The following is a 26,646-nucleotide window of genomic DNA, read 5'->3' on the forward strand; positions in this document are numbered from 1 at the left end:
TGTGGTAGATCATGAGGAGGAGCCAGTCCCGGTGAAAAAATATAGGCTGGTATTTCTGGCTTAGGAATTGCACCTCTAATAGTGAAGGTCTAGACTGCGAAAAGCAATGTGCTCTGGAGCTGGGCTGACAAAATCAAATTAGCTGATTTAGGTCAAAAAAAAAAACAAACGCAAGGCAACTTGGCTTTTGACACAGGATAGCTGCCCAAGTGCAAGTCTACCACGGAGCTCATGTCGAACTGGAGTTACTTACATGATTCAAAACCCAGATTGTCTCAGATTTGCTGATGTTTTAACCTGTGCAATCCTGTCATACACATTGAACTTTCCCAGGGAAGGGGAAAGTAGCTATAACACCATTTTGGTCCAAATATAATGACATTCCCTTCATGTTTCAGATTTCCTGTGAGAAGAGTGAATTTCCCTTCACCTACAGTTTGTCTGGTTGGGAATATGGGTATCACCCTTCAAAAAAACTGTTGGAAAAAGCTTTAAAATCAAATGCTATTGGCAACTGCACTGCTATTTGAGCATAATATGACTTCTGAATCTCTCTGGTCCATGACTTTCTCAKTGAAGGACTCCCTCCTGGTACATGTTGTCCAGGTATTTTTAGTGAGGTCTGCTAATTCACTTGGGAAACTACTCTGTAGTCTGTTAGATCTCATTATCAGCATTTTAACCGGTTTAAATTTTGCTTTACCAGACTTAAACTGCTTACCTCTCTCTTTGGTGTATTTTGCATCTTTCAAATATTTGTAGACAGTTATCATATCCCCTTTTTAGCTGTCTGGCAGCCAAGTTAAACATAATTAGCTCTTTTTAATCTTCCTCCATAAATCCAGTTTGCTTTCTCGAGTTCCAGCCCACTTCTTCTATTTAAGAATCTTTTTGGAATGATGAAGCTACATAGTTTGTGGTTGCTTTTCACATGCCCTCACTGGTACCAAGGAAGAGACATCAAAAAGTCAAGCAGTAGATCAGGATGGTTTCTATTCTGGGCAATTTTTTTACCTTCACTGTGAAATAACTTAAACTTTCTTTTGAATATGTAAAGCAATGTATGTTTACTCAAACCTGTACAATATTTTAAAAGGTAATTACTGTAGAAATTTAATTAGGAACTTTGCATACATTTTATAGGTATATTGCCTAATAGTAGAAAGCAGGGAAGTTTCATTTAGTTACCATGAAAATTCACTAATTGATGGAGAAAAAATACATTTCTTCAAATAGGAGCTGCACAAAAAATTCAGAAAAAATTACCAGGACTGTTTTTTGTTTGACGTGAGTTGAAGCAAGCACTTATTTGTCCAACACTCACACCTTGGCCTTGTAAAGCACTGGCTATGTGGCTCCCAAGCCACAATTTTAGGTCTGTGTATATGAAAGGGAAATATTACCCAGCACATGTATCCCTAGAAGTAGAAAAAAGATTAACCAGAGAAATGTTTTGCACACGCATTGACTCTGATTGCAAGTAACATCTATTTACTTACTTAGTCATTATTAGCATATGGTCAGATTTTTGTGGAGGAAGAGGCAGGGGTTAAGTAGACCCAGTGGATATGCTTTGAGTATTCATATTCTCCAACCATTTTTAAATTTCGCCTTGAGATCAAAAGACTTCAGGAGCTTAATAAGATTCCATTTCAGACATGTTCCAGAGGGACCTTATTGAAATGCTAAAGAAATACATTACCTTATAGAGATTTTAAAGAAGATGGGCAGCTTTCAGGACTTCGACTGCTTAGTTCTCAAGGTGACTCTAAAAATCTCAGTTTCATGTATTAGTAATACCTGACTAGCACAATTTTCCAAGGAATGCAATTGATTTTTGCCTTTTGGAATGCTTGTACCAAGGTTGCCTGTTATTTTCTAAGTGATAAGCTGTAATTTAAACAGATGCAAGTCATGCCTGGTAAAACCCTATATAACTTGTTTAACTAAAAGGGCAAATTAGAATCTAATCCTTCGTTTGCCCTTAAGCATATTCTACCAGCTCCTTCCCTCATTGTGCATGTACAGATTCATAGGTTTTCACTTTGTCTTGCTCAAATGCCATAGCTGTGGTGAAAAATGCAAAGAAGAATCTAACTCATCAAAATGCCTTCAGGAAAAGTAGCAAATGAAGCAGGAAAATCCCTGCTGCAAGAAAATCCCCTGAAGCAGTAGGAGAAGCATGCCCAAGTAGAGGCCTCCTTTTAATATCCTTCCTGAGGGCAGAAGTCTTTGTTCTTCAGGCATCTTATTTATAGGCTCTCAGGCCTCCTCTAAATACAGATGCAGAGTTAGTGATCAGTTGTGGTTGCTTGAAGATTTTTGAAAATTTGGAATTTAGACTAGATGTTTTAGTTACAATTTTAAGAGAAGTGGAAAAATGTCTCCATTTTTTCCAGACTATATTKTTTTCACAGCTCTTTCAATGAGAATGTAGAAAAATAAGAAAAAAAAATATTTTTGATGCCATTTATGTGTAAATTCACCATCAGAAGAAGCACATTGAGTTATTTGGAAAGAGCTCTTACAAAATGTGCAGATGTGGGGCAGTTGGGTGATTTTTGTCTGACATCTCATCCTGTACCAGTCAGCTACCACAGTTGCTCTGTCTCTGCTCAAAATCAGCTGGACAGCAGCTGTGCTATGCAGATTTCCAGGTTCCTTCGGTTTAGCTCACGATGAGTTCATAAGCAGTACAAGTGTGGAAATGTTAAGTGAAAAGATCAAAGCCCAAGCAAATGAAAATCAAAAGAGAGGGAACTGCTGGTTTTATTGTAATAGCTCAAAATGCCCTAAGCAGCAGTTTTCACACACTGAGAGAAGCAAGATTCTAGCTGAGTATCAGTTATTTTTTGATGATACTTCTCTTACAAGATGTGCCCAATGCCATTCCCCGGAGTCATGAAGAAAGGGGCATGAAAACCTGAACGCTACCATGAGAAGTCTGGAGTGAGTAATCATGACAGCAGTTGGGATCCTGCTCACCTAAGGACTATTATATAAATGTGCACAAAAAGTTGCATCGCCGTGCACATAATCCAGCCGCCCCCTTCAAGGGGCATGCGAAATGCAAAATGCTCCACACGGGCAGCAATAATCAAAAATATAGCAAGAGTGAGCAAAACTTGGACCCTACGGTTCTCTTTCTTAGTTCCCCTTTTWAAAAATGTAACTTTACCCATTTTAATGAGTAGGAAGAAAGCTGGATCCGTGGCTGGAAACAGGCACTTGACCAAAAGAAGTGCATCTGGAGGAAGGAAAACTGGCCTTTAAAAATCTGTTTTAGCCCATGGATAGGAAGGTGCTGGCTTGGCAGGTTATTACAGGTCTAAGGCATCCTGGCATGACTCCTTCTTCCTGCTGTGCATCTCAGGAAAACAGATAGCTTTCRTTTGGCCAAATGGGGATTCCCAGCACAGAAGCCAACTGTTTTGGCCCCTCCAATCCTTCCTTCCTTACGGTATTTGGCTTTGGAGGGGGATTGCTTGTCCCAGCAAAAGGGATAAAAGTAGCTAAAGTAGTAGTAGGTGGTACCGGGGGAGCCAGTGAAAATGAACCAATGGATCTRGTGTCCAGCTGAGATTCAAACTCTGCTGGAGACTGCAAGCTCATGAATGAACTTATCTTAGGAGGGGATTAGACCAGAAGTAGTTGAAGAAAATGTGTTGTCTTGTGTGGTCCCTCGCAGTCACTTAGCAAGAGGGGGAAGTTACAAGGAGAAAAACTCAGTGGAGGAGGAAGTGTTCAAGGAACCCCCAAAGGAGATCCCTGAAGTCATTCAGCTCAGCAGGTGTGTGGAGCTGGGGCCAGGAAGGAGGGACAAGGTGGGGACCTGGGAGACTTCCTGGGTGTGCTCAGACTTATTGAGGGGAGGAAGTTGGGCCTAGGCAGCACAAGCTTCAGCTGCTGCATTGGGGTGACCACCCATGCCGTGCTGTGCCCCRTGGTCCACATGGTGGACTGTGGTGAGGAACATCTCCGGGTGGTAGAGCACTCTTGGAAYAGCCATTTTATTTGAGCTTTGCCTTTGACTCTTCTTTCCTTAGAAAACTGTTTACTTTACTTTGGCACTTAAGAAGAGATCGAACAGGTTAAAAGTCAGCTTTATTATTTCTRTTGGTTTCTAAGAAGTTGAAACCATGGCTTAAGGACCAAATGGCACCTTTGCCATTTGGAAGAGAGAGAAAAAAAAAGGATTTTTAATGAATGGCAAAATAAAACCCATCCTGACCACAGATATTGCTGAACAACCTCCCTGTCCTTTCACTTCTTCACTAAACTTGTTGATTAAAATATTTCTGAATTCATATAAGAAAATATCAGGACTGCCATTTTAATCTTGTCAAAGTGCTCACCTTGTATGGAGTACCTCCTGTATGTATCCCATCAGRAAGTCAAATTTTCTTCTGGGGCAGAGGCACGGGATACTCTTTTGCAGGGATAAATGCAGGAAAAAATAATCACAGGGGATTTTGCCAGTTACTTGAACAAGAACAGAGCTAGGCTTATGCTGAAGGGTTTTGAAAATCTCAGCTTTGATTTGTTAATGACCGTTTGTATGATGGACTACTGCAAGCCATTTATCCACAGAAATAAATACTCTAAATAGAACAAAACAGTCAGGCAAGCTGTGGCTTGTACCAAAGCTTCAGATTTGCTGAAAGACAGATATATAATATTCTTCTTTTTTTTTTCTTTTTTTTTTCTTTGTTTTTTTCTCTCTAGAAAACCACTACTAAAGAGTTTTTGCCAGCCTCTTTGAGTTCATGTTGAAGAATAATACTGAAAACTGACCTTTGGGGATTTTCCTGGATAGCATTTCATGCTCAGATAGAAAGCCATAGCCCTGAGTCAGCAAGGAGCAAACAGGCCTACCTTTAAACATGTGAAAATGATTTATAGGAGTAATTTACTGAATCGAGCCTCATATGAGAGAGATAAGGGGGAAATTCCATAAATAGGAAATCCTGGCAGAGTTGTGTTTGGAATGTCACATGTGCCCCCCATCACCACTACCTCTTTAAAGAACTCATTAGTTATAGCAAAGCTCCTCTTCGTAAAAGTGGTGGTGGTTTGCTGGAAGGTGGACCATGGATTCCAAACAAGTCAACAWAGCCAAAATATCAACACTCCAAATATCAACACTGAAGAGGCTACTGGAAATCCTTCCTCTCTTAGCAGCAAATCAGACTCATGCCTTTCCGTATGCCRGCAAATGCCAGTGAAAGAAACAACCTCCAAGAGGTGCAAAGGACTATGAGTGTCTACATTTTTTTGTTGTTGTTGTTTTCAAATGGGAACCACTCYGTCTCTAAAAAGCTAGCCTTGTTAAGGTGTCTCAAGCAGGACATTCAGGAAATATGGTACCTAAAACCACTAGACATTTTATAGAACCCTAGCCTAAACCTATAATGAATTAGTCCCACACAAGAATAGATCTCGTTAACAAAAACATGTCTGTTCTGCTGAAAGACAATATCTGTAATCACTGGTAAGAAGACCACATTTGGTTATTTTTTGTAATTCCTCCCCACCCCTTGAAGCAARCTGAGATGACCTTCCAACAATAGTTTATTTCTTCTTGGCTTGATCTGAACAAAGCCTTTCTATTCACATGCATGTGAAAGAGAGTGTGGATATTTTTGTGCTGAAAGATCAGATCTCTCTTTTGAACTTTGCAGTGGAGAGGCTAATTGTAGCATCTCCGAGGGTTTCGCTGGCCCTTCAGAGAGCAGCCAACCAAACATTTGTTTACCAGGACTAAGCAGTCTATATATCAGAACAGATGACCAAATTAATCTAGAGTCTTTTGTTGCTGCCTCAATGTCAGACAAGCAGAACTGACTTCCCACCAGCGCACTGCTTGGTTGGGCATGGTATTTCTTTTCATAGGAGCAGAACTACGACGACAAGCGTGGGCATTGCAGTCAGACCAGGTGACAACTTTCATGCAGTAGCTGAACTGTTTGTATCACTAATGCCAAAGGAGGGCAAGTTCCATGTCCATCCAGGCATAGATTCATCACTGTTGCCTCTGGTGGTTGCAGCCCTACTGGGATACTCTGGGTTAAAACCACATCAGAAACTTGACCAAAGGCACCATTTGATTTCCTTTGGGAGACGACAGATTAATGAAACTATAAGAAAAGTTTGGGGCTGCTGGGAATTTTGCAAGCATTTCATCTGATTCTGGCCACTTTTCTGTCCTCTGTGCAGTACTCTGATCCATTCAACCCCACTAAATCAAAAACATCCAGTAATGGGTGGAAATCCAGTAGTGATTAATCCCATTTCATCTGAAGAACTGTGTAATTCCCCAAAATCTTGGAAGCAGGGACAATGTAAGCACCAAGTGGCTGTAGCTCCAGCTGAAGGTATGGGGAGCAGAAAGTGGTCATCTCAGATTGGTGTGAGGCATCTCAAACAGGCTGCTCAGAAACAGGCATTCATAAAGCAGCTTTTGGAATCTGGAACTTTTCATACAGGAAGTGATCAGCATTTAGGAGTTAAAGCTACTCCCACTGAATCTAATCAGAATATCATACTGGTAAAAAATGATCTTCTTTTTAAGGCTAGATGTTCCTCTTAGTTGGGCCAGGGTCACTTTGCACTGTTTGGGGATCTCCTTCTTGGGRTAACTACCTCGGGGGCTCCCAGGACCGGAGCTGGCCAAATGTTCCCTGTGTCCCTGGGTGATGCAGGCGCTGATCAACCACCTCTTTGCAGGCTGCAGATCCCCCATCTGAGGAAATCTTCCAGTTAAACCATCAGGCTCGGGGACGTGCAGCTGAGGAGAACAATGGAGCCTGAAGAAACATATAAAGGAATATTTTTGATAAGTCCCAGTGCAGCCAGAATGATGACATGCACTCTAGCTCTAGCCGTCTCGCTTGGCAGGCAGTTAGGGCTTTATATGTAAATACAAACATGTATTTACATACTTCCTAGCATCTGTTTTGAATTTATTTTCTCTTTGGTTCTATTTAAAGTATGTCTTGTCCTATTATCTCCAAGGCTGAATTTTGGAGGGGTCTGTTAATAAACTGTATCATTGCGGAACAACTATACAAACTCTCCCTCCTGCTTTGCTTTTCAGCCAGGTCTACAGCTGCTCTTTGCTTATTCTTTGCTAGGCACAACAGTGTCTTCCCTGTGTATGAAAGGAGCACAGTTTTCTAAGTGGATCCCTGCTGGGCACTTGTATAATCTCATCACAATTTCTACTGCTTTATATTCAGTTGCTCTAACCTATTTGTCCTGGGAGTCCAGCTTTTTAATTGCTCCTCCATGTGCTGTCTTTTTCACAAAGCAAGCTGCTGTTAGCTCAAGGTCTCATTTGCTGTTTCCCTCCTCAAGGAATAAATATTATATATTAAAAAGCATTAGAACTGGAGCCATCACACAGAACAGGACTATGCCTTAGGTCTAAATCTAAGTAGTTTTCAACACGGGGTCAAGACCAAAGACATGGTGCCCAAAACATCTAGTGAGTGAAATACAGTGCACCGTACTGAGTGGGGTTGTGCTTGTGATGTGAAATTAACCTGGGAGAAAGAGAGACAGGAGTGATTATTGGTGTTAAATAGATATGATAAGATGAATGGGGAAAAAAGGAAAAGAAAAATCCGAGCTGGCTGATGCCAACATTACAGCACAGACCTTGACTGCCAAGGCTGGAATTCTGGATGCCCTCCCTGAAAAAGCCCAGGCCTCGTGTGCAAAGGCGCTCGGCATCTCAAGGCCCATGATGGCAACTCGGAGTAGTGCTGCTTTGCTGCAGAAGAGACACTTAGGTGCGTCCTGAGCAGCAAGGCTACCTACGGCCAACATCCACAGATATTTTTGTTGTCTTTTTTTTCTTATTTTATGACTTTGCCCATCTAATCCCTTTGTGAAGCTGGGCTTGGCACACTTCGCAGTGGGAATGCTAAGACCAGCAGATAGACYGGGCGTGAGGAGGAGACTTCCTGTATTGCATAAAATTGCCTTTTAAAACGTTTCTTTTTTTCCAAAAACCTTAAGCATCTGTGCAAATATGTATCATCACGGCCTTAAAAGCACGGAGTTCTGCATGGCCAGATGATCAAAGGTTTCTCTGCACTGATGAAATTCCAGGGAATCTGGGGTGGGGGGAAGGGTTAGAGATAGATCGCCAGAAACAAAATGCTCAGATGATCTATCCAACAAAGTTGTTTCTCTGGCCAAATTATTCAGTCTTTCATGAGAAAGATGACTTGGTTTGGCAAAGAAAAAGAGACAGTTCCACCAGACAATACTAATAAAAAAAAAGCCCTAGTTGAATACTAAATACCATTATTCCAGGGGAAATATGACTTGTTCTCTCCTGTGGTAGAAATTTGGGTTGAAACCTTAAAACCAGCTACTCTGGGATAAGTACCAGACTGCCTGGGCTCATGCTGCCCTACACTGAATTTTCTACTGGCTCAGTAGATGCATTTTGTGCAGTTTTGTCTCCAGAAACATCTCATTAAAATGAGATGTAAATCACCAAGATAAATGCCTGACTAAATGGATGAGCTTCTCATACACACCAGAATTACACTGGAATTGAATTTCTCCCTTCACTGGGTAGGTTATGACTTACCCTGTAGCTATAATTCAGGTTCTGGCCTTGTAAAGTTTATTATTATATCTGCTTATGGACACACTAGCAAATGTGTCTGTAAATATGTTTATTATGTAATACCCAAAAATGCCATACCTTCACCTTAATATCACTGTCCAGGATGTCACTAATAGAGACTAGACTGACTCGTGAGGAGATACAAATATAAATCAAATGACAGGACAAGGGGTAATGGGTGTAAGTTGAAACACAGGCCTTTCCATCCGCATGTGAGGAGGAACTTCTTCCCTGTGAGGGTGACAGAGCCCTGGCACAGGCTGCCCAGGGAGGCTGTGGAGTCTCCTTCTCTGGAGATCTTCCAAACCYGCCTGGATGCCGCCCTGTGCCCCGTGCTCTGGGTGTCCCTGCTGGAGCAGGGGGTTGGACTGGATGATCTCTAGAGGTCCCTTCCAACCTCAACCAGTCTGGGATTCTGTGAAATATAAATGAGAATTTCTATGCCTGAGAAAAGCACCATTTTAGTTTGCTCTGAATTTTGTTCCTCTTGCCAGCAGCACAGGGTGGCTGTGCACTCCTCAGTACACAGGGCTGCGACAGCCCTGAAGAGCTGCCTCCCACTGTCCTGGCATGAATCCTCTCCCCTGGCACGAGCACTTTGGGGTTGCTGGCTTCAGGGAGAACATGAGACTGCCCTGCGAGTTCCCATGTTGGCCTCTAAGTGCTGTAGGGCCATATGGCAGCATCGCTCACCATAGAATAATTTCTGCCATTATTCCAGCAAACTATCACAGATTCACATGGTTTTTGAGAATTAGCATTTGCATTCACCAACTTTTCAAGGTAAAGAAGAGTTACGAAGGACTGAGGGTATCTGTGGCTGCAATGAAAACATGCTCCTGTTTGGTCTCTGTACTCCAAGCTCTCAAGGCTCCTCCCTTGCTTCTTTGCTCCTGTCTTGCCCAAGACATACAATGTACATGATTTCCGAGAAACACTGGAATCCCTATGGAACAGGCATGAAAAAACACCAGGCCTGGTTACATTGAATAGGGCATCGTGCTCTATTGTGATTTCCTTTACTAAAGAGGAAAATTAGACTCCARCTTTCCACCACATCCCAGAAGTGCGTGCCCTTGCAGAGGTATAAACATGCACGTGATGATTACATCTCGGAGCTTCCCATACACGTGCACTCTATTCAGCTAATCCAGGACTTCATAAAAATCACTCCTTTTAAAATAACACAAAATGAATTGTCTGCCCTCAACTTTCTTTTTTTCCTAGTATGTGGGGAAAAGAAGTTTCGGAATTGCTATTGCAAAAGAGATTTGATTTACATTTTCCACCATGCAGCACCCACACAGCTCGACCTTACTCACCTCAGGTACAAGAACACAAGTGCTGGCTCTGAATACGTGCCTGACACTTTCTGTGTCTATGAGCACGCAGCAGCTAATCCTTCCCTTGCAGCATGTTAGTGGCTGTTTGCCTTTCTGCATCCTTTGCTTCWTCCCTTTATTCCCAAGGTTGGGTAAGTACTGATGATAAATAAATATAGCACCTACAGCTATGATTCCTTGCTTTAAAAAGCCCAAAAAGGGAATGGAATTAGGAAAAAAAAAATAAAGCAAGCCTATTTGGCATGGTTTCCAAACCTTGGATCCTAATCCAAACCTCCAGCAATTTAGAAAGCAGAAGAAATACACACCACGGGTATCCTGGCTGCCGGAATCCAGGGTGAAGTTCAATGGTGTCTTGCTCAGAAGCAGGCCTAGGACAGTGCCAACAGTTCCCTGCACTGAAACAGGTTTCTAGCACAAACATCAAGTCTAACACCCAGTTTCCCTTATGATGCCCACCCATTTTCCAAGAAAAAAAAACATCTAAAGCCTTCTGGTTATCAAAGGCACTCCAAAATAGGAAAACTGGCTCTTTTTTGCCTCCCATCATCCGGTTATTCTGATTGCTAAAAGCCATCTGATTTAAACCATGATGGCCCCTAGTCCTTTGCCCAAACAACCCCTCGATTACACCAACAGGGACATTAAAAATGATCATAAATTGTCCTTCCCCTCAGCAGAGAGAGGAAAGGGCTGTAGCAGCAGATTTAGGGCTATGACTAAGTTGTGCTGTGTCCCCTCACCAAGCAGATGGCAAATCTGTGTCTCACCTCCAGCACACCTGGCCCACAGATCTCCTTAATTTCCCAGAGAGAAACCCCAGTCAGCTGTTTTTCTCCCTGAAACATTTACATAGCTGAGAGCTTTGGTGGTTTCGCAGTGCCAGATCGCTCAGAGCACAGGAGGCTCCGTGGCCACCCACATTATATTCAAATGCACAAATGAGCCAAGAACTTTTGCATAAACAACTCTGTGCAATTTGCTGAGATGCTGCTGTATTTCTGCATGACAAGTTCATTACTGTCTGGCCTCAGCTTATGCTGAGTGTCGCGAAAAAGGGAAGAGAGAGAGTCTTCACAGTTACATCAATTTCATTTTATTTAATAAAAAACAGTATCAGATTAAAAATACAAACACTTTGGGTGATTATCCAGCGTTTTCCCCTGTGTGCCTTGAAGAGCTCAAACCAACCAAGGATTGGGAAAAAAAAACAAAACAAAACAAAAATAACACCAATTTTGGCCGGAGCTGTAAAATAATGTTGCACCAATTAAATTACACCAAATATATTATTATACCTTTGAAATGGCTTTCAGACCAATAAATAAAAAAGACAAATTCAAATAAAAAAGTCAACTTTGTATTACAAAAAAATTAAATAAAAATCACAACACTAATAATAACAATGTGCAGTCAAGTTTTTTTTTTTTTTTCTTCTCTTCTAGGAATGATAACATGCCAGTAAACATGTAACATGCCAGTAACATGCCAGTAAATCCCTACGTAACATTTCCAGTTTGGCAGCAAGCAGTTCACTCATTCATTCACATTTGAACACAAGGAAGCAGGCCTGGGCAAAAGCCTAGGTAGGTACGAGCCTTCAGAGAAGAGTGTTTCCCAGTGCCCTGCAACAGCCAGTTGAGTTCCCTTCATCTTGAAACCTCTAAAATCCGTTAAAGGTTTAGCCCCGGATCTGCAAGGAAGGTGTCAAGCAGTGTGAGGCCGCTGAGGTCGCGCTCCGTTGTGTCAACGCCACCRCACTGATGGGCACCATCCCGCGACCGGGCTCTTACGCTCCGGGATGCGGGTTGGGCACCGTGGCTGTAAAGCACATCCAGTATTTCAGGACTGCCATGGGAACTGTGTCGAGTTGTTTTAAATGCAGCACAGCAAGCGTTTTAACTGAACACACTGCAAAACAGGGTATTGGTTTCAGGTGGGCTTAGTGAGCACATACAGGCCCCGTGAGAAGACAGGACACGTGAGCGTCACAGAAAGGTGGACATGAGCAGAGAAATGAGCTGAGGCTGCTCTTCCTGAGCAAATGAGCAGTGAGCCAAATTTCACCTTCCTGCCTGAGAGCACGTCTCTCATAGACTTCATGGACGCGGACACCACTTACTCCAGGGCCAAATTTGGTCCAGTGTAATGAGGAAAGGTTCTTCGTAGAGTCAGATGAGCTGACAGAGGACACTACAGTCCATTCATCTTTACACTGGGCTCTGCAGTCGATTTTCAGGAGCAACTGGCATCCTTAGGTACCATGACACACCAAATAAGAAATCTGCAAGTTGGGAAACAAGAAGAGAAAGCGCTCCCTGCCCCAGCTTTCAGTCATTCATGAGTTATTATTGATTCTGCAAGAATTCCCAACAGAACTCAATTCCCATTCCTCATGATCTCAAGGACTTTGGACACAGTGGGCCAAATTCTGTTGTAAATTCTTGTAATAGTTGTAGTTACAAGGCTGCAATGAGAACAGAGTTTGCCCCATGCCCCTTTGTTCCAGGTGTGTGTGCCTGCACCTACTGCAGGGCTGCTGGGCACAGCCTGACATCCACCCTTCATGCACAACAGCGCAGCTCCAAGAAAGTCAAGGGCTATGTGCTCAGTACATGAGACTGAGATGGGCCTTAAGATTCCAGTTTGCCCAGGCCTGTCAAACGCACAGTGCCTCTCTGACACAGGCTTACATTCAGGTAATCCAGTAGACCCATGTGGTACCTTTATGGGAGTTGAAGCCTTCAGTCTAGATATTGATATGTCTCAGAATGCACATACACAAACACATATCCTTCTCTCTTTTTTTTTCAAATTGATATTACCACATATGCAGTACCAGCTACACTGTAAATAGAGGCCTGCATTTTTACCCTAACTTTGTTATCAAATCTACCATTATCATTTCATCATTCAATTCTTTCTGCTCCATTACTACCTAACTAGAAACAACTTCATCTGGAAAAAGGCACGTTCCCACCAACTTTCTGACCTCTATTCATTTCCTACATGCTACAACCTTTTCCTTGGCTAACTTTCTGATAGCAAACTAGCTGTCACCTTCATATACTACAAACTAATAGCAAGGTGGCACCCTTTGCTGACAGTGACTGAACTCTAGATTACAAGATTAGTTTAACCCTTGAGACAGTTAGATCTACTTTTCTCTGAGCATTCATCTGGCTGGCAATTTGGAAAAAGTCACAAGTCAAATATATAAAGTGAAATGCTTTTAAAAGCTGTTCCATGTCCCTTCCCTTCCCATTATCATTTCTGTGCTTGCATTTCTGGTTGGTAGGAGTGCTAGTCGGAAAAGATTTGAGGGCCTCCTGCTCAGTTAAGAGCAATGCCTGTGAGAAGAACCAAATGTGAATGCCTAGCTCCACTCCTTGTCCATGTTCATCAAACAAGGCTATACTGAGGTGATCCTCAAATTATCTGTCCCAGAATGGCCTTCCTGGTAGAAGACCATCTCACCATGGTGATCATCTAGCCTAGTCTCCTGCATAACACATACAAGATTCTCAATGTGTGACTTCTGTGCCCAGATGAATATCTTCAGGAGGAAATAGTGGCTCTCTTTCTAAAAGACATCAAAATTGACTTGAAGAATTCAGCTCATCTCTTGATAGAAATGATCTAATAGTAATCAAAAGCTACTCAAAATGTTTGTGCCTCATTTCAGGTTTGAATTTTATCTAACTTGGAGTCATTAGATGTCAATGCTTCTGCTTGCTATATCCTGACATTCTTTCATCACATTTAAAAGACCACAGGTTTTCTCTGGGTAGCTAGCTAACAATTTGAGGAAACAAATCCAGAGAAGTAAGAGATGACTTTGGGTTTATTTTACACTTTGCTAGGAGTTCAGCTATGCAGGTACAGTCAGGCCCTTTGAAGGAAAACCTACCACTGTCAGCAAAACAGTAACCAGGCTAACTCCAACATAAAGGTACACAGAGCAACTCCCCTCAATCCCTTTCTATCTTCCCTCTGCTAGTTGAGCTTGTTGCAGATCTCTAGGGCTTTCTTGTAGACCTGAGTCACATCATCCATGTCTGTGAGAAGGGAAAAACTGCTGTCCCCCAGACGGTTGCGATAACGTTTTAGATATTGCGGCCGTGGGCGGTTCTGAAGTCCTTCGAAGTCTTGGATCTGGAGGAAATTTTCAGCAGAGACACAGCTCCTTATCCTCTGTCTGTTTGGTCTGTTCTCATGCAAATCCAGCAAATCAAAGGAGTCACTGGACAAAATACTGTCATCACTAATCACACTGGAAGGGCGACTGTAACWTCGAGGTAGCCCCTCCCCGGGCAGGACCACTTCTTCCATTGCGTCCAGTGTTGGTGTTTCAGGGCTAATCAAAGCAGATTCAGGGCTGCTTGTGGAATACTTGCTGTTATGTTTTAAGATGCCCTTACGTCTGCAAGAATGGCTAAAAGACCCATTTCTGGATGGCTCCGTGACCCCTGGAGAAGTGTCACTGTTTACTGTCTCCTCAGTATTGTCCAAGAGCTCAGAAGATTCACTTCGTTCCGGAGAGGAGTAGTAGCCGGACTCTCTCTGCTGAGTCTTCTTTAAGATTCCTTTTTTTGGCATTAATGAAGACTGCTTAGTGCCATATTTGCCTGCTACCTCTCCCTCCACAACACTTTTCATGGCTACACCAGTTCTACACAACTCTTGCTCCAACTTAAAAGCAGAAGGTAACACTGGGTTCACCACCCCTTCAATGAACCCTGCACTGTGAGATCGATGTTCACTGTTGCTCCTTTTCTTCAGGATGCCTTTGGGTCTCTTGGAGATGGGTTTAGTTGCGTTTTCAGCTCCTCCTTCCTGGATGGACTGTGCAATGTCATTTTCCTTTTTTGATTTTTTCAGAGATCTTTGTCTCTCTAATGTGACTTCAGGACCTTTGGGCTTAGAAAGGCACTTAATTTTGGTATCAGTCTCTGGCTGGAGACCGGTGGAACGRTGATGCCAATCAATGAACCTTGCCAGCAGCGGGGACTCAGAGTCCCTCATAGCATCACAGTCACAAACACTGCTCTTGTAGCCCCAGTTAACCCACCAGTGATTGGCAATGTCTTCAATGGTTGCTCGGCGTTCAGGRTTCACCATCAGCATCCATCTGATAAGACCCCGAGCATCTGTGGACAAAGAACAGAATATAAAATATTCAGAATATAGGCACCGTTGGGTTTCATCAGTTTAAAACGGAAATGTGAACCCAGTAATCAAGTGAACAAAAATAATGCTTCTCACCAAAGGAGAAGTGAAAGGCAGCAAGGCTTTGGCCATCAACTTTGGGGAATACATTTGAATATTATTTCTTATCAGAAGAAAATGAGCCACCCAGGGAAATGTACTCCGGGTTATCAAAGCAATTAATATTTGTACTGTTAAATCAGTGAATAGTTCCATAATACTGGAGGAAGTCACTGACCTTTCTATCAACTCTGCTTATCATAAAACTTGGAGTAAAACAAAGAGGAATTGGTATATTTTACATGATCTACATATTATCACCTTATGTACATTTTAAAGGATTATTTTTGTAAACAGAACAACCAGGAAGGAGAAAATAGAAGGAGGTGACAAAAAAGATGATGAAAGACAAACAAACAATTAAATAAAATAATATATACAGAGATGCTTAAAGCTGGAAGGAGTCATAAACAATGACATCAGCTGGATTTTGCTCATAATTTTCTGCAAGGTATCTAATAAATATGTTACCCCCAAATAGAAATAGAAATAGAAATAACTGTGAAAATAGTGGTATTTCATTTAGATTTTGGACTGGCTTTTTGCATAAGAGGCAGCTTCCTTCTGACCATTCATCTTCTCTCTGCTTGTGATATACCACAGTGTAGTTAGAGGACTGATCTGTACCAGTATGTTGTATCAGTTTACAGCTTGTCTGAACAATTCCACTTGCAATCGCTAACAGATTTCCACTGTCAYAGATCTAGTTAAAAGAGCCCGTTAAAGCTTCCCCAAGGCAATAAAATCTATCTGCTATAAAACTTTCATTTCAAAAGGGCTTTTGGTAAATGCTGTACCCAGATGGGAATTGATAGCAGATGAAGGCAGTAGGGGAATTAGAGATTTTTTTTCTTTGTCATTCTAACGTGACACCAAAACATGTTAGAAGAGGCAGGGTAAACCCTCCATTCTGAACTCCTGTCAGCTCAGTACATTCCCCTCACTCTTTTTATATACCTGAGGTCTGTGTTGGCTCACGATATTCTCCACTGCTKATCTGCCTGATGAGATTTTTGTGATCAAAGCCGTCAAAGGGCATCGTTCCATAAACCAGAGTGTAAAGCAATACACCAAGGGCCCAGCTGTCAACCTGAAATACAGAGACAATGCATGTAGGAGCTAGAAAAGTTGATCCCCACCATCTTCCAAACTATTAACACTGCAATAGCAGCATCAAGGCCAGCTGCACTTACTTACAGCATACGGGAACCAAGCATCTGACAAACCAAAGCAAATGAAAGCAAATAATGGCAGCTTGAGAACTTCCAATACGAGCAAGAACCACTCTAGCCCACATGTGCAACAGCAGTAGCATAAGGCATTACCATCAAAGGCAAGCTATCCTCATACCACCACCAAAAATCTCATCCTTCTTACCTCTGGGCCTCTGTAAGGTCGTCCATTGACTATTTCAGGAGAAGCATACAGTGGGCTCCCACAAAAGGTCTGAAGAAACTTGTCTTTGTGATAAAGGTTGGAGAGTCCAAAATCAGCAATCTGCAAAGACAATTACACAAGTAGCATTAACATCTGTACATTGACATTACAATTACCTCTGTAGCATTAACAATAGTTTAATTAATATAATAGAAAATTCTTTTTCGGGAATGAGTTGCACTTGATCATGCTGTAGGGCACRAACCTCAACTTCGATAACCTCTCAGGTTCCCTCCCTGGCCTTTTCYTTCTGTGATTTTATGACATTTCTTTCTAACAATATTCTAGAGAAGGAGAAMTATCCCCACATTAAATCCTCCAGATTAAGAACAAGGACACTTGCTTCTGTTCATAGCCAGGTTGCTGATTGACTGCCCAGACATCAGCCGTCCAGGGTGAAGTACRCAAATTAGCAGAAATAATCTTATTCTATGTGGCCTATTCACCACTGTTCGTTGTTCATCGTGTATCATCATTAATACCAAGGGAAGGCAATGGATGTTCTTGTGCGTGCAAGCCTACAACCAAGACCTTTAAATTCAACAGGAAGAGTGAGGTGGGAATGTCACAGAAAACTAAGCGCAAGATTGCAGAAGAAAGGGGCTTTTAAAATCATCTGGAATTTAACTCCACTAGAAAAAAAGCAACAGAGAGAGTTACTCACTAACTGCTCCAGATTCAGGGACACCGCACCGAGGAATTTGAGTTGTTATACAAACAAGATGTCTATCACAAGATAATAAACACAAGTCCGGTTCCTAACTGGAAACAATGGGCCCAAATCCGGCTTTCCCAACACAAGTAAAACTCCCTTGAGACTGTTGGGAATTTTGCCCATATAGGAATTGAGGGATTAATTCCAAATAGTTTGTTTACTTCAATTCTCTGCTCTTGTTCTTATAAAACAAAGGCAGAGGATGGCAACTCTAAATACTCCCACAACCTTTGTATTTCCTTTGTTTCTCTAGCATAARGCAGCAAATCTCAATTTTTATCTTGTTTAAAACCAAAATATTTCTGTTTTCAAAAAGATATTTTTATTACTGCTCACTACTGACAAAAGACACTCATAAAAGATATAAAGCATATGCATAAAAGAAGTATTATCAATTTGTAGCTATAAGAGACAGGAATTTTATAATGGGTTTTCTTCACCTCATTCAGGTCTTCTGTACCAGAAAGAAACTAAAAACCAGCAAAAAAAAGTAATTAAGTGGTATCCCAACAGAAAAGTCAGAAAAAGACATAGTGATCAGAAAGGGAAGAGATTTACCAACAGCACCATTCACTCCTAGCTTTTTAACACATATGTCTGTGCTAATACCTTTCAACCTCCAAGATGTAGCGAACTCTTGGGAGACATAAAAGCCTTTGTTTCTATTAACCATCCAAACTGCTGCAACTACACCAAAAAATGACAGTCAAGACCAAAAATTAAAAGAAAAGTCAGTGAGGTATCGACAGGAGATCCAGACTTCCTTTCTTTTACTCTAACATGTCAAGATATATACTTTTTCTTTTTAAAAATCCACATATTTTTTAAAGTCATGAAGATAAGGTGAGATTTCGTGTATCGCACTGTCTTATTTTGATATCCTGGATATGTAGGTGTTCCGCTGAGAATCTGGGCTCATCCAGCACAAAGAGCAGCCGATCCCTGCTCATTAATGTTAATTCATCTCAACATGGTCCATTCATATGTTGAATTTATTCAGTCCCCCAAATAGGGTATTATCAACTCAGGGCAGAAAATTCAACCCTTAAATAAATGTGGTTTGTAAAATCTTCATTGAATGGCTGGAATGTCATTGAAAACAGCTGGTGTACAATTGCAGTCTGCAAACATATTCTCATGGCTCAGATTGCACTTAATTGCCCTAAATTCCACTTTCTTATCAAGTCACCCAGACTGGCTTGCAGGAAGTTGGTTTTAAGTCTTACAAAGTGTGCCCTGTCAATCAGGGGAAGAATGGGATCATTTCAGTGCTAAAACTTGCCGGTTATTGAATTTAATTTTAGCCCAGGATGCAGCTAAGACAGGGGCAAACACTGCACAGTATGCTTCTTAAGAAAATATATTTCCTTAACACCATGGAATGTATAAAATGCATGTAGATGTGCGAGAATATATATAGAGATACACATACCATTCTTCATACTAAGAAGCTCTCAGACTTGGACATTCATGTTTTCATTTTGACCATTCAGGAAAAGAGTATTTATGTTACAGTCCACTCCCATACTCACAGACTGATGTTTATCAGCTTTTCCCATTAAAACTGTCATGCCCCCCCAAAACAAGATTAATAGAAGCCAACATTACTTCATGTTCTTGGCACTTTAATAGAATGAAGGCATCAAGTCAAAAAAACTTCCTAAATTAGGAGGAGCTGGGAAGTGGAGTTTATTCCCTTCGCTTCAGGAGGTGTATGTTTCATATATACTGCTAGCTATGATAAATCTGATGTAATTTTCCTGCKTAAGTGTGAACTATACCTTCTGTGAAGCCTGCCCTCATGGAAATTGCCAATTTTACACTGCTTAAGAATCTGTCTCTTTGTACTTCCAAACGGACAAATAACTAGGTCTCTCAAAGCAAATGAAACTTATGTGCAGTCGGTGAGACTTCCAGGAAGGTAAATCCCAGCTACAYACACTTACTGTGTATATATGAAACCCTCGTGGGTTTTCAGTGGTTAGTCTGATTGGTGTCCCCTTTCCAGCTCAAGAGAAAGCACAGAGAGCAAGATTATGTTACTTCTATCCTTGCATTTTTCTCTCCTTCTATCACTCCAGGACGGATCACGTAGTTCAGCTCAAGCTGTGCTCGGCATCTCTTTTAGGTGTGATTCCCAGCCCAGGAGCYGCCACAGCCCTACCACGAACAGGGAGATTTCTCTTCACTGTGCCAGTGGCATCCCCTGGGGGAAAGCTGTGCCACGGGGGCAGAGACACGGCATTGGATTGAGCCTGAGAGAAGCACTGAGTGCCTGGCTGCTGCGTTGGGCAGCTGTTTCTCTCCAGCAAACTGTGCACAGCATTTTGGTACTAGAGAGGAGCTGCAAGGTTACRTCGGGACCACATCTGCCCCCCTTGTGCTGAATGGCAGTAGGTACAAGTTAGTTGGGGGGAAATGTACCCTCACCCCGCTGCCATTTGAGTAAATTCCCATCTACAGTGAACCAAAAAATAGCATCCTCTGTCTCTTTAAAGCTGATGGTGAGAAGATGGTACCACCAACAGGCTTTTAAGATCACCAAAGGCAGATGCCTAAAGTTGGCATGAAATTCTTCCTGCGTGTAACCTTCTAACTCCCCAGTTCAGAGGAGCCCTTTAGATGCTTTACAGTTGCTTTAACCCTACTATCTATTTCGCCTGTCCACATGCTGCTGTGTACTGCGTGCAGTTCTGGGCTAGCAGGGAAGAGGGATGTGGAGCTGCTGGACAGAGTCCAGCRCAGGGCTACCAGGATGATCAGGGGCCTGGAAYATCTGCCCTSTGAGCAAAGGCTGAGGGAGCTGGGTCTGTTCAGCCTGGAGAAGAGAAGGCTGAGGGGGGACCTGATCAGTGTCTATAAATACCTCAAGGGAGGCAGTGAGGAGGAGGGGGCGGCCTCTTTTCAGTGGTGGMCAGTGACAGGACTAGAGGAAACAGCCACAAACTGAAGCATCAACAGTTCCACAGGAACTTAAGGAAAAATTTCTAGACAGTGAGGGTGACAAAGCACTGGAACAGGCTGCCCAGAGAGGTTGTGGAGTCTCCCTCTTTGGAGGTCTTCAAAACCCGCTTGGACGCAGCTCTGTGCCACGTGCTCTAGGTGACCCTGTGTGAGCAGGGGGGTTGGACTAGATGACCTCTGGGGTCCCTTCCAACCTTAAGCATTCTATGATTTTATTCTATGATTCTATGAAAGGTGATATCCTCTTGATGGTACAAACAGGTCGGGGGAGATTGCTCTGCAGCTGCGCTGTTGGGGCAGGAGCTGTATCTCCCCCATGGTAATCCACGACAAGCAGAGGGGGCAGCTCCAAGTCACCTAGACATGGAGAAAGGAGATAGAACGGAGAAAGCAGAGGGAGATCAAGTAGAACAGGGCAATTTCAAGCTGGTCTGTGCAGTTAGGAGTGGGCACAGGAATATCAAGAAGGAAAGGCTTGCACATGTGGCAAAGCCCCTAATTTTATCACGATGTTATTTGAATATTTAAGTATGTGTCACTACAAATAAGGCAAGAAAGTAAATAATATTTTTCTACTCTAGGAAGTGGCAGTGTCCTGGGAAGGTTTAGTTTTAGAATCCTGCCTCACTATTGACTTTGACAGATAGACCAGTTCCCAGGAGAAACATTCAGACGTGATCAGGGACAAGTTCCTGTTGTCTACCTGGGTGTGCAGCTGGCGAGAAGGGCAAGGTCCTCTTCGATGAACTGGCTGGCTGAACTCCTTGTACCCAGATGACCTGTGCACATACTCWGTCTCACGGTGTTTAAAACTCATTTTATTTATTTGTGCTTGCCACATTTAGCAAAATAAACTATCACATAATAGTTTGCCGGACGTACTACCATGCAGACACCCAGTCCCTTGAAAACATTATTACATAACWCAGTTCAGCTTCCCCCAATCATCCTTCTGCTGTGGCTGGGGGACCTGCAGAACTCTTCATAACTTCCAATTTTTTTGTCACCTACAGCCATTGGCATTTCCTAGCTGTGGTGCTTCAACACCTAACTGTTCCCAGAGATTTTTGCTCATTGTTTAAACTAAAAAAAAAAAAAGCTGATTATGTCTCCAGACACTGCTCACCTGTTTCATGAATTATATTTAACTAGCTAAAATTTAAAATAAGCATTGTATTTTATCAACTGGCTCATGGACCATTTTAGTTGAGATAATAGTTTATTTCCTCTTTAGTTCCTGTTCTGAAAGTACTATGTAAGCTGACAGATAGATAAATATGTATATATAGAATTGGAGGGGATGTGGAAAATTGCAGCTACCAGAATTTCTTTGTGTATTTCTTGAGTTGCCATATTATATATATGGATGGATCTATTTTCATAGGATTTTTTCTCACATTATTATGGCATGCTTGTGCAAGTTATAATGTGCAGCTCACCAGCTTCTTCCGAAATATGTATTCAATTATATGTTGCACACATGAACAAAGGGATTCCTTTCATATTTACATTCTTAAAATCAATCTGTGAAGTTTTTAAGTGCTTTGTAGTCTCCTGAATGAAATATAAACACAGGTCCAGGAAACTACAGATAAAACTGTTACCCCATTTCTAGAAAATATCTTCCACTGACTATTTGAAGCCAACCATCCATGGCAAACCCTATATTGCATACCTCTTCTTTGTGCCTGAATAAACTACATAGAAATACTTCCAGAATCAGGACCTGATAGATTTACTCAACTGCTAATAAAGAGTTTACAGCTCCATATGTGTTTCCTTGCCAACGGTTATTGTTCAGTGAAACAAAGAAAGAGTGGAAAATAAAATTCTATATAAGTAACATAGAAACCATAACAACCCATTCAAAGCTTCAGTATCAAAGCAGATAGTGTCAGTATGTTTAACATCAAGTACTTAGAGCCGATCTTAGTTGTGTGGTAGGAAAGGTGAAGAAAAGAAATATAACATAAAAGTCCTCTCTTGAAGTAATCCCAATTTTAGTTGCTAGTAACATATATGAAATACAAACTGTTTCCCAAGTTTTGGATTCATGAGATCCTTCGTGGAAATAGTAYTGGGAGACAGCTTGCAGCCACCTGTGTGAATATATGCATGCTCAGGATGGATTTCTTGCCCACTCATAGGAATGCCTTCAAGCTTGCAGTTACTGAGAAAAGTGACTGCAAATAGTAGCTGAGAAAGGGCTGGAAACTTGCTAAATATCTCCATGGCAGCTTGAAAAACAACTCAGTTCAGTAAAGGCAAACCTTCAAGAGAAAGATGAGTCCGAGTTATGGGAGGGTATGTGGGAAGTTGCAGCTAGCAAAATTTCTTCATGTATTATCTTGAGTACTGCATTTACTTCAAATGACTGAAGCAATACTTAAAATATTTAGGATCCTGATGTAAAAGCTTGGTCCCTTGGAGGTCACCAAGAGAATACTGGTTTTAATAGGACGGACATGAACGCTAGTCTAGACCCCTGGCCACAAAAAATTTWAAAAAAAAAGGAAAAACTTTTTTTTTCTTGCAACAACCAATAGGTGAGTGAAGAGCTTGTAYGTTGGAGCAAACATTTTTTCCTTGTACCTGGCCATCTTTCCCCAGTAGTGCCAGCTACTATGCCAGCTGAAATACATAAGTAGTCTGAAGTCCCTTGTCACCTAACTGGTCCGGATATAAATAGGAAGCTGACTGTCCCTGCCCCTTCCYCACACTCTCCCCAGCACAAGGATTAGGCTCTTACACAAAAGACACAGGAGAAGGTTTGAGTCTTTGGCCAAAGCGCAGCTCCCTGGAGGCTTGGGGAAGTGATTGGTTCTGCATATGATGCCTACACTTCTGAGGTCTACATCGCCACRGTTAGCAAATTCCCTAAATTCTTCTTTTCTCCCAAGAATACTCTGATTAGCTGGGAAGATAGTTTGGTGTGTAATGTGGAAAGAAAGGTCATCCTGCCTGCGGAAGTCTGCTTTGTATACAATGCCCTAGAAGGCGCCGTTTTGCTTGCAGCACTGCTGAAAACAGTTGAGGCTACTGCAGCTCGCGATACTTTTGGGACACAAGTGGAGAGGCTCATTCTAACCCTGCATCGTAACAGCAAAACGCCCAAGTATTGCATGGGATGTGTCTTCTGTAAGGGCCTATTTTTGGAGACCGCATGTTTACGTGGCTCTAATCCACTGGTTGATCCAGTTAGCTTGTCATCAGTTCTACACAGACGGCAGCTACCATATGTTACTTTCCATTTCCATTGCACATCAGCTTAAAATGAAGACAATCTTGCCAGTGTAGAACCCCCAAAGCAGCACGTGCAGCCTTATGACTTTCAGCAGAGACCAAATCGAAACCCAGGTTATTTAGAGGTTTGGCTACAGCGAGAGTTCCTTCATTGCTGTGCTTTGGTAACTAGGCAAGGGGGCCCAGGGGCTGGCAGAAAACTTCACCCTCCCTCCCTGTGCTTGTCTGTCTGTGGGTCCATGCGCCCAACCACTCTCTCATCAAGCTGCCCAGGCAGGAACGAAGCTGAAAGGGAAACAGGTTCAGCCACCTGGAAGCTTCACTAGTCTCTGCATTATTTATCTCTGATTACAGCTATTAGGGAAAAGACGAAAAAGGGGAAAATAAAGGTCATTCCCATGCTTTCACTGGGGAGAAATGACATGGAAATGACATCACTGACATCACCATCCAAAGTATACGTTTGTGTCTGGAGTTCCAAGGCCATTTCCTAATGAAGCACATGTGCTTTACTAGGTTTATTTTGAAACTCTATTTGCTTATTTTCCAGACATGATCAAAAGGACATTCAGAGTGTTCTGTAGGAGGCACTTGAACCCTGCAGACAGGAGAATTTTTTTCTAGCCTCAGCAATAGCCAGCAACAATACCATTTGTAAAATAAACCTGATTGCACAAAATGTGTTGTTTCCTACCAATAAACAGATATTGCTTCAGGAATCACATCTCTTGAGTGGCAGCACAGGGTCTACTTCTCCAAATTACACAAAGATTCATTTAGCATTTATGCCTAGCTCTTCCCCCAAGCTTCAAACCCCAGAGTCTCTTGCCAGATCTGTTGCTTAGTAGCTGTTGCCATAACACTGTTTTTTTTTTCTAATACCTTGGATAAAAGTGTTACAAAACATGCAAATCCACTCAGAGAAGCCGAGAGAACAAATCTTACCTTAATGTTAAAATTGTCATCAAGAAGGATGTTTTCCAGTTTTAGGTCCCTGTGGACAACACCATTCTGCAATGAGGAAAAAACATAGGAAGATGAGAAAATATTGGACAAATTAAAGGTGAACTGGCAGGGTGGTCTTTGCATCTACATTTCAGGGCTGATTTCACTGTCATAACACTCATGGCCCRGTGACTAGTGACAGGAGATGTATTAGTCACTTGGTGTGTGGTTAAGAGAAGAATGACTGGAATCTGTCCTCCCACAAAGCCTGTAAAACAGCAGGGGGATTCTTTTCGGAACKTAATTCCAACTCGTATCCTACCCCCACTGTGTGAAAGCAATATATTCTTCCCAGGCACCAGAAAACAATATCTGTCAATGACGTTAGTCCTTACAAAAGTCCTCGTTCCTCCAATGTGCAGCCGCTTGGATCAGGGGAGTTATAATCCTAAAAGACTGTAAATGTTAGGGATGGAAACTCACAAGCTCAGCTTAGGTCAGAGCCTTCTTTAAAGAAATTCAGAAAATAATTAACTGTGCAGAGAAGGCCACTACAGTTTTTCAGCACTGTGCAATGAGGACTTTGCAAACCTCCCTTGTATATCAGAATCCAAGTGGTGATTAAAATGTTTGAGAATTGAAATAAGAAACTGTTAGCCGCTGACTGCCTGTAGCTGCCTGCAAGTCTCTCTCTATGCAATTGGTTCAGAAGCAAGGATAAAAGGTTCTTTTATATATTTTATCTAAAGCTGCGCACTTGCATAGCCAAATTGAAAGTCATCATTTATTTGAATGTATTAAAAGCATTAACGTTCTAGAATTACTTTGGGGTGTCTTTTTTTGTTAATGATGTCAATCATTTTGTCAAGAGAATAACCTCCAAAGCAAAAATGGGATGTAGGGCTGGTATAAGGGAGTTGCTGGTATATGCCACAGCACAGCAAAATACTAGTCTTTAAAAGCAAGAAATGAACTGCTGTCAGCAGTTTGCCTCAAGAGCTCCTGTTGTACTGATATAATCACATGCTGTCACACTTAATAGTGAATGATGTGGCCTCAGTCATGCTTTCAAATATATAAGATACTAGACCGACTTCAAACAGCCTTTTTTTTTTAATATTGAATTCTTTGCTCACCTTGTGGCAGTAATGTACAGCAGAGACTATCTGTCGGAAGAAGTGCCTTGTCTCTCTCTCACTCAACCGCCGCCTCTCGCTGATGTAATCGTACAACTCCCCTTTACTTGCGTACTCCATGATGATCACAATCTTATCTTTATTTTCAAACACTGCCCAGGTTAAAAAGAAAATAAAAAAGCGAACAGTTGATCCAGTACATCTAAAAACTGATACTTTAGAGGGAGAAGAATTTGAATGACTTAAACAACCTATGTCATTACTGCAGTCCACAGAGATGCACTACCAAGTTGGAAAAAAAGTAAGCTCCAATGTTAGTCTTTTCCAGAAGAACTTCAGAAGGTTGCAAGATAAGAGAAGGAAGTTGTGACTACTTTATTGTCACAGGGTTAGGTGAAAGAAGGACCTTACTGCTACAACATGGAGTCATAGGTTGGAAAAGTCAGCTTGATCATAATGGAGTGAGATGGGCTCTTGTGCCAGGGACATCTGCATTCACACCCTGTCTCCAACTGTCTATTACCAGTAGTCCTTTTGGGGTTACAGACATCAAAAGCTATTGCATCATCTGAGAAGGGTTAATAAAGAAAAACAACCTCTGTCTTCAAGGGCTGGTCAGAATAGCCATTTGCCTGGTCCAGAATGCCTGCTGGTTTGGTTTCACTTTCCCTCAAAAAACAACGGGACCCCTGAGACGCTCGAGTCCTCCTTGGGCACAGCTCTGTGAGAGCACGATGGGCACCTGCATGAGCCAGGGCTCCATCCAAAGCCTGGATCCAAAGCCTGGCATCCAGTCTCTTGTCAGCACGGCTCTGCACCCTATCATGTGCACCTAACCAGTCCTTTAGCTCAGTTATCTCCCCACAGTGTAGGGTAGTTACCAGATTGGGTGCTGCTGCCTCATGTTTCCTTGCATGCTGTAGATACGGCCTTTGCCACTTGTGCAAAGCC

At 42.1% G+C, this 26,646-nt stretch overlaps 1 protein-coding gene across 1 annotated transcript in view; it reads right to left on the reverse strand.

Moving 5' to 3' along the window:
• Positions 1–11,507: 11,507 nt before the first annotated feature.
• Positions 11,508–26,646, reverse strand: part of NUAK1 (NUAK family kinase 1) — a 50,325-nt gene continuing 35,186 nt past the window's right edge. The window contains exons 3-7 of the mRNA XM_026052228.1: positions 25,696–25,847; positions 24,560–24,625; positions 16,633–16,752; positions 16,213–16,345; positions 11,508–15,137 (exon numbers count right to left, since the gene is read on the reverse strand). Of these exons, the coding sequence (XP_025908013.1) occupies positions 13,984–15,137; positions 16,213–16,345; positions 16,633–16,752; positions 24,560–24,625; positions 25,696–25,847 (1,625 nt within the window). The 3' untranslated portion in view covers positions 11,508–13,983. The remainder of the gene's footprint in view (positions 15,138–16,212; positions 16,346–16,632; positions 16,753–24,559; positions 24,626–25,695; positions 25,848–26,646) is intronic.

Source organism: Nothoprocta perdicaria, unplaced genomic scaffold, assembly GCF_003342845.1.
Source record: "Nothoprocta perdicaria isolate Ctin4 unplaced genomic scaffold, notPer1 scaffold_86, whole genome shotgun sequence".
Taxonomy (NCBI): domain Eukaryota; kingdom Metazoa; phylum Chordata; class Aves; order Tinamiformes; family Tinamidae; genus Nothoprocta; species Nothoprocta perdicaria.